Source organism: Tetrao urogallus (assembly GCF_951394365.1).
Source record: "Tetrao urogallus genome assembly, chromosome: 5".
Lineage (NCBI taxonomy): Eukaryota > Metazoa > Chordata > Aves > Galliformes > Phasianidae > Tetrao > Tetrao urogallus.
The window spans coordinates 33,174,342-33,183,706 of record NC_136818.1 but is presented as its reverse complement, the minus strand read 5'-3'; the positions used below and the strand labels follow the sequence as shown (position 1 = coordinate 33,183,706).

Genomic DNA, 9,365 nt, shown 5'->3' with positions numbered 1-9,365 from the left:
AAACAGACTTGTGGAGAAATAGGACAGGTCTTCTGTGAAGGCTGAGTTCCAAATCACATAGGCCATAGACAGACAGTTAATTTTTACCAGCAGAAGAGAATGCATCAATTATTATTTCCAGCCGTCATCTCTGTAGTCTCCTGACAGAAATGCAGAGGGAAAACATGACGTGCTTTTCTTCTCAGACTCTGGAGAAATCGCGTTCCCGTGTGTGACAGTAATATGGCTCAGATGATGGTCTCTGAACTACAATTCCACATTATGAACACCTGTTCGACTGGTATGTTAGTCTTGGAATTTATGAGTGCAATGGAGCAGAAATACCATTTATTAGCTTAATCACCTAATAATAGTAATTTGTATAAAAATAGCTCATTATATTCCATAAACTAGATTCAAAATGCTCTCTTAACCAAACATTTCCCATGTTTTCAAATGAGATGCATGGTTTAAATGTTCAAAATTTATTTTAGTTCACATTTTAAGTTCAGCAATTCATAAAGTGCAGATAAAGATACGAAGCCAGATTGTGCTAGGACATGAAATGGAAAATACATTTCAAATGTTAGTAGGCACCGAGTCCAGGGCATTATACTAGAGCTGACATGGAGTTAAACCTTTCTGAAGCCTACAGCATAAACGTAACGTCCTCAGCATATCACGTGCTAAACAATTCACGAGTGAACAAATAGGTCTGTTTCATTAGGAGATTCAAAACTGGACGTCAAAGAGAAAACCAATGTAAATACAATCTGGTTCTGATGATTCTATTCAGCAATATAATAACAGACTTCTACAAAACCACATAACTGAGAGAAGAAAGTTGGATTGATTTTCTTCTGTTTATTAATTGTTCACAATTCACAAATAATGAAGATATTTGAATTTGAACAGTCTAAATCATTCCATTTTCCAGAGCTTTCTATCACTGCACAGTCTTCATTTTTCATATTATTTGGTTCTCCGGGTTTCCAGTTGCTGTAAGTTAAAGGCCCACCACTCATGTACATGAATCTGCCCTCCGTTTGTGCATCAGATATCCCAATATAAGCTTGGGTTGAAGGGCTAACTAAGTCTTTTAAAGCTGTATTCTCAGCCTCATTCCTTGGAGAGGCAAGCACACCTCCAGCTTTTGCACAAAGGGATTTTCCCTTTTCAAAATTATCTTTCTTTCCAGTTGAGACAAACATTTTTTTAGCAACATTCACGATGTCCTTTAAAATCATGGCTAGAAGAAAAAGCAAACACCATGTTGAATTACACCATAAATTGAAGATTCTAAAGTAATTTATCCATAATATCTCAATTATTACTGTTTCAGTACAAGCAGACTACTTGTAATAGTAGGCAGAAACCAACAGAAATCAAACAAAATTAACACCTGGCTATACCAAATCCACATTTTAATAAAACAGGACTTTCACAAGGCTTGGATCACAAGTAATTTTTAACATATATTTTTTTGTTCCCATATTATTTTTTATTTTTATTTTTTATTTTTAATATATATTTATATATTTTTTATTATATATTTTTTTTGTTTGCATCTTATTACTGCTCTTGAATCAAGACCTGAAGGAACTTGCTCCCTAAATCAAATCGCATGCAGGACAAAAAAAAAAAGCTTGTCAGGTCTCAATGCAAAAATCAGAGACTAATTAAAATTCATGCAGAGGAACTGAGCTGCCATTAGGAGATCTTTCATACCTAAAGCTAAGAGACTGTAATGAAATTCAGAGTTTCAAACCAGGGAGCGCAAACAAGAAATAAAGGGACAGCTTTAGTGAGTCTGGGAAATTGAATATTTGCCTTGAAAACAATGATCTTAGGAGAAATATACATATCTATAGTTCACATGCCTGCCAGGTTTTCATGAAACAAACAAAAAAAAACCCAATGTAAAGTGAGCCTCTTGTTCATTTAATAGATAAGACTGAGCTTGGAACAACCCTTTTGAAATGCATTTGCTTTCTTTGACAGACATTTATTTTACCTTACTGTCTTCAACAGGTATCCAGGATTAGTGTCAAGGGAGTCTACCATCTTATAATACTTGTAAGGAAACTCCAAAAAGAAAATTGATATGATTGTATCTTACCTTTTTTGTATCTGTTTAAATCATCTTCCAATACCCGTATTTTCACTTCCAAAGCAGTTATTTGTCGTTGCAGGTCATCAGTTACAACAACTAAGAATTAAGGGTATTACTTAGTAATTTATCTTAAAAATAACTACACCACTGCTGTCTTTCATCTGATGTGAATCTGTGTGAGAGACATTTGGTTTCCAGAGCAGAAACCATAGGGCACATTGCAGAATCACTCCCTGGGAAATTGTGCCAGTGAGAGAGCCACATTTCTAACTCAGATGAATATTTGGGTGGGCTTTGAATTCTCAGAGCTGACAAGCTCATCAATTCATCTGGAAAAGCCCAGATCTCAAAGGTAAAACACAAATGCAAGCATTTTAAATGAATTAAAGAGGAAAATACATGAACAGACAAAGAATTAAAGGGAAATGCCTTTGTGATCTGAGTGAAAGGATTTGTAATTTTAGACACAAACAACAAAGAACTAGTGACTCCAGACACTTTTTTTCCCAAGTTATGCTGGGCAACTCATCCCCTAAGTAACAGGTGTTTTATTTGTTTGCTCATTACACTTCTGGAAGTCACACCTTCACACCTTTCTTCAAATGACGTAATCAGAACACTAGACATGATAACAAATATTTTAAAGATAATACACTAACAGGTTGAAAAATAGATTATAGAAACACGAGAGCTTTACTACTTACTTCCACGTTCTCCTTTTTGACCTTTTTCTCCTTGTGGTCCCACCTCTCCTTTTAATCCTGGAGGTCCTGCTTTTCCAGGCAAACCCTGCAGACCTCTCAATCCTTCTCCTAGAGTTTGATTTGAGAGAAAATAGCTCTAATGTTTTCTGAGAGTATTCTCCCACCATGTTCCCTTAGTGTTTGGAGAGAGTCCTGAACTGAGAAACAGTTTAACAACTAGCAACTGTGTGCAGAAGACATAAACACCAAAGACTCTCTTAAGAAGATGTTTGCAAACCCAGCTGAGGATAGGAGGTTAAAGAGATAAATTCACTAAGAAGAAAGGGATGAAATTGGTAAGTGAACGGGAAATAGATAACGTTGGTGGAGCTATCTGTATTTCTGCTTTGAGAAAGCTTTTCAACAACAAAACAAAGTCCCTGCATTTATACCAATCAGAAAAGGAGATAATTCACAGCATCAGACAACTTCTTGTTTACCCATGATTTCCTAATACTCACTCATCATTTTAAGTTTTCTGTGATGCACTGTAAGGTTACCCTGCACTTTATGAATGATGAAATTCTTTTGAGAAATGCTCAGTATTTGAGGTTTGTACATGAAACACAACATATCCTCAAATTCTATGTGAATACTAATTGTAGAAACAATTGCTGGAAAAAAATAAAAATAAAAAATACCCCACTCAGTAAATGCATTTTATCTCAAAAGAATAATAATTGGTAATATACATCTTGAACAGCAAAGAACCAAGAAATAGAGCATGGCCAGAAATCCTAACTCAGTAGAAAGGAGAGGAATGAGACACCTAACAAAAATCCTCAAGGTGTTACAACAGTATATTAACTTCCAATGGTCGATATAATTTCATTTTGCCGTTGCTGAAATCTTCCAACCACTCATGGTGTCAAAAACCACCCCTACTTCCACCTGAAAATTGTTCCTGTCAAAATATTCATTTGCTAGAAACTGCATTACTTGGATGAAAAATCACTGAGACACAAAATTCATTATTATATCTATTTATGAAAATGAAATTCCAATGTAATAAACACTTTGTTATTGCAGAGATACACATGCTCTAAAATCAGAAAGCCGTTATATGTAATCCAACCTTATGTTATTTAGAAAATTAGGTAAAATGTAATAAAGGTCAAGCATACCTCTGAAGTGGTTATTTAATCAGGCAGTGCTGGCTTTACATATTTCAGCCACGAAACAACAGAGAGCATACTGAGGATACGTGATACTGAAAATGTCTATACTGAACATTTGTATACTCCAGATAAATTTTACATCTTATGTCATATCATTGAATCATTGTATCGGATGAGACCTTAAAGATCATCCAGTTCCAACTCCCTACTGCAGACAGGGCTGCCACCCATTACATCAGGAAGCCCAGAGCTCCATTCAACCCAGGCCTGAACGCCTCTGGGGATGGAGCATCCACAGCTTCTCTGGGCAACTTGAATATTTAAATACATATCAAGCTATATTCATACTGATAGGAATTTGCTCGGATATTGAAAAGTAATTTAGTAACTCCAGGAGGAGTACTATACACATGACAAGATGATATAAAGCTAGGATGAGTGATTGGCACGCTAGAAGGCTGTCCGGATATTCAGCAATACCTGGACAGACTGGAGAGTTGGATGGAAAGGAACCTTATGGGGTTCCACAAGGGCGAGTGTAGAATCCTACACTGGGGAAGGAATAACTGCATGTCAGTGCAAGTTAGGGGCTGACCTGCTGGAAATTAACTCTGAGAATAAGGATCTGGGTGTCCTGATGGACAGCAGGTTGGCTGTGAGCCAGCAGTGCGCCTTTGTGGCCAGGAAGGCCAATGGTATATCCTAGGGTGAAATAAAAAGAGTGCGACAAGCGGGTCAAAGGAGATAATCCTCACTGTCCACTCTACCCTAGTGCGACCAGATTTGGAGTACTGTGTTCAGCTCTGGGATCCCTAGTTCAAAAAAAGACAGGGATCTCCTAGAAAGAGTCCAGTGGAAGACCACAAAGATGATTAGGGGCCTGGAGCATCTCATATGAGGAAAGACTGAGCAACCTGGAACTGTTCAGCTGGCAGTAGAGGAAACTGAGAGGGGATCTTATCAAAGCTTATAAATAGATAAGGTGTGGGAGTCAAGTGGGGGTAGGATCTTTTCAGTGATGCCCAGTGACAGAACAAGAAATTCCATATGAATATGAGGAAAAACATTCTCATAGCATAGGATGTAGTAAGAAGGTATACAGTTCTGTATGTACTTATTAAATATTTTCTCAGAAACAATTTTATATCTTGGGAAAGGTGATGACTCCGTTGTACTGTGTGACAGAAAGCACTTTCTGATCTGTTTGTTTGCAGCAACTGTTTGTCAAATCATGTCTTGAGGGAAATTCAGTTGCTGGGACTTAGTTAATTTGAAGCAATCCAATTATTATCATTAGGTTAGTAGCCAACTTCAGCAAACATGATTTCTGGTTTTGAGAGCTGGCCATTGGAAAGCAGACATAATTTAGTATGGTACGTAGGAAACTCTGTAAATGGCTCAGAATACAAATGGTACATTGAGATTAAAATCTCATTTTATCTCCGTTCTATGGGCTGCTGTGAAAATGGGATTTTATGTTTGTATGGTTTTTTTAAAAATTTATTAAATCCAAGTATCTAGAATAGAATTAAAAATGGAGCAAGTGCTTTATAGACAGCTTTCTGCAAATTTACAGAAACTATAAAAGGTTAATATGGCAGAGAAGAAGTAGAAAAATGGAATAACAGAAAAGGCATAAAATAAGACTAAAGGGATGAAAAGGAGCATCAAAAATACACTACTGATAAATGCTCTGTACCTGGGTCTCCCTTTTCACCTTTGGGACCATCTCTTCCATCTCTGCCTGGTAATCCGTTGACTGCAGGAGCACTACACTGAATGATGGGACATGAATACATTTTCTCTTCAGGTTTATCTGTGGTAAGTGAACTTGTTGCCATCATCAGTGATAGACAAAGCAGCAAAGCACTGAAAGGCTGAAGAATAGTCATTGCTAAGTCCACGGGTCTGTGAGAAATAAAGCAGAGTCACATCACAAATTTATCCATTCACATGATCATTTTAAAGGGTTGTCTAGGAAAAATTTGCCTGCGTTACCCAGGAAATATACTTCAATCTTCGTTCCAAAGGGCAAGAACAGGGGGTAGCGTACAAACCATATAATCCAGCCTCTGATTGTATACTTATGTATGGAAATCAGAAGAAAAACAACGAAGCTTACAAAAATCCAAAAATGTCAAGGTATAAAGAATATATCATCCATTTCACCATGCTGCTAATTTATTTTAATGTATTTTTTCATAGCAAGTTTGAACTTAAATAATTTCTCTTTATGCCAAATGATTCATACAGAATGACAGTTTGCAATGAATCCTAAACTTTCCAGCTATTTAATCTCTGCAGGGACTCTTCTCTCTACAGCTATGAGGATTACTGTACGTTGAAACTAAGAGTGATTAAGATATTTCTTTTGATAATATCTTCAGTACTAGTAAACACTGATAGCTTAAAGGACAAAAATTTCAGGTATGCTTAGATAATCATCATCTGATTGCCTCTCAATTTCTCCTTTCACACCTTGTATATTAATAAAGATACATTACTTTTTCAGTATTATGCCTCAGAGCTGATGTTCTCTTGGATCTCAGAACTGCAATACTTTGCTGCCCTCTCTGAGCAGAACAGTGACAGGCAATAACATCATAAGATAAAGCTCTGCATTATGTTCTGATGAACTGCACAAAAATAATTATTCTCAATTTTAATATGATGGTCAAAATTTGATATAAACATGTCCAATATATTTTGTGACTAACTGAAAACAAAAGCAAAGAAACAAACAACAAAATGAAACTACCACAAACATGATCTGACAAACCTAAAGGGTAAATAAGTACTAAGTCAACTGCCATTGTTTTCTCTCGGTTCTACTGATCAGCCTAAAGTAGGAAACATGTTTAAGGAAATATTGTCTTAAGCATGGATAAGGAGGCACAATCATATCCAGCATGAATTTTGCTAATCACTTTTCATTTTAAGCCTCAGGAAAAATTCCCCATGGAGAACATCCTATTCTGTCTTGATTCATCTGATAAAGTGCAATATAAAATGCACTCACTAGCTTATTACTGTGAGAACATGATCAGTAGGAAAAGAAAGCAGTTAAAGAAGCGCCACTTTTTTGTATACTTCTCTGTAGGCTCACATCCAAATCTGGAGCAACTGCCTATACCAAAACAAAACAAGGGAAATTACTTAGCTAACCAGTAATAATAGAGCTTGAATCCAATTTATTTTTCCTATCCAGCATCACGGACAAAAGACAGCTCTTCTTACCCACCCAAGGGCTTTTTCTGTTGGATATTTATACTTGGCTCATTATTTGGTACCAGGGAAAATACCACTTCTGTCTTTCATGAAGGCAGTATGAAAAAGTTCATAATAATGATCCAACAAAATAAAATTTAAAAACAAAAGCTCGCAGAGAATACTGTCACTACAAAGTCCCTAACACACAGACTGGTGTTGTTTTTGGCTGCTGGCCTTCTGAAGCTACCACCTGCTTACCTCTATAAAGTTTTCCAAGATGAACGCTCTTTGTTCTAGGAAAACCAAAGGGTCTCTTTCCCCTCTAAGAAATTGATGGCAGGGTTTCCTGGAAGCTTTATCACTTCAAAAAGACATTAAGGACAGTTTATATCAACATTAGTTTGGATTAAAAACAAAACAAAACAAAACAAAAAGAAAAAAGCAAAATATTCCCACTGTATCAGAAAAATCTCAGGGATTTCCTAAAATAGGAAACATAGATTTTGCAATCCATATTTAAATTTAGAGAAGATGGAGATTTCAACATGGAGAGTCACGCCACGTGTGGGTGCAGTAACACTCTGTGAGCTGCAAGGCTTACACAACTGCAGAATATTTAAGCAGAAGGATCAGAATCAGGCCCTGAAATGAAGCTTCTTTAATACTTCGAAGGTAGCTAGTTCTGGAAGTGATATTGGTACAGCTATTTCAAGAGATATATCTCAGAAAATTCTTGCATTCCTCCATAAAGAGTATATTATGACATGCTTCACCCCATGAAGGTAAAAATCAGGCAAATGATCCTGGAAGAGGCAGCCAAGAGGCAAAACAGTCCTAATCATGGAGCTGACAGCTCTGAGTCATCAGCCCTGAAGCCTAAATTTGACAGAAAAGGACAGCCCTTTTGAGTCAAATACTGGGGAAACTGCTCTTCAAAAGTAAATAGTATGTTAGTATAGAGAATACTAAGGGACAGAATGCTGTTAAATGGACAGACACATCCTGCTCAAAGTCATCTTCATCAGCTTACTGTGCACTGCTAGGGCAGCCACTTTCTAAGTGGCATGCTTGAACTTGCAAGGGTTGCAAGGCCTCCATATGGTCAAATACTTATTACAGCAAAAGAGAGTTTTACTCACCAGCACCTTTACCTGCTTAGTGCACAGTGAAAATCTTATCACTTCATTGGCTTTCCTGACAGCCAGTGTGACAGAACGTAGTAGAGAAGAATTGAAACAGAAGATAGCTGGATTTTTATCTGAAGGACCAGCCTGCCAAGAGGAAAAAAAATAAAGTCCTTTAGTTTCCACTAAAGCTATAATTTTGAGCTTTATTTGGGGTTTTCTGGCTTATCTCTGTCTTGCACAATCCTAGAGATCATCTACTTCAACCTTACCACCCCTATTTACAGGAATTGCGTATGACATTCTGGGAGTAAACCCTTTGCTCTTTGCCTGGCCTTGGATGTATATTGACTTTGTTACAGTACAAATGAAGAACAAAACAGAACAGCCCCCCCACGCACACAGAAAAAAAAAAAAAGAAAAAAGAAAAAAACAACAAAAAAACAGGCCATCTGAAAGGTATTCATTGTGACTGTATTGCTTTTCCCCTTTATTCAGTCAGTGTAATAATCTTCAAATAAAGACTTGGATCCTGCTTGACTGCAGTGGGTGTTTTTCCTGCACTCTGTACTTCCTGTACTCTGCATTATCCATGGAAAAAAATTGGCCAAGTCAAACATGTACATTTGTGTGTAGATCAGAAAACACAACATTGCGTGAAGAAATAAAACATTTAAATAAGTTACCTCTACTTCTCTTCCTATAAAGACTGTGACACAGTGAGCAGGCCAAAATTCTCAATAGAGCCTGCATGGAAAGTAGAGTAATAGGAATAGTTTGTCTTTGTGTATATATTGCCAAGGATAGCTCTGAAATAAGAGTAGTATAAAATGTTGTTCTGAGGAATAGATGGCTCTAGCAACTCTGCTTGTGGAAAACTTCCTTACCCAGAGGAAGCTCTGATAGACATCTCCAGCTGAAAATATCAATTCAAACTCTTTCAGCCATGATTTGATAAAAACATTTGAAAGCCAACACCATAAAGATTTGGAATTAGAGGTCTAGTTCCTTAAATAAGAAGCTGGAAATTCCGTATCAATTGGCTATCTTGACTAAGAACTAGAATGTGCTATCCATA

At 36.8% G+C, this 9,365-nt stretch overlaps 1 protein-coding gene across 1 annotated transcript; it reads right to left on the bottom strand.

Moving 5' to 3' along the window:
- Positions 1-854: 854 nt before the first annotated feature.
- On the bottom strand, positions 855-5,845 carry SFTPD (surfactant protein D; the record flags this gene model as incomplete). Its single annotated transcript, XM_079536227.1, has 4 exons — positions 855-1,228; positions 2,099-2,188; positions 2,797-2,904; positions 5,653-5,845. 4 exons carry the CDS (start codon positions 5,843-5,845, stop codon positions 855-857), a joined length of 765 nt encoding a protein of 254 aa, XP_079392353.1.
- Positions 5,846-9,365: the final 3,520 nt, after the last annotated feature.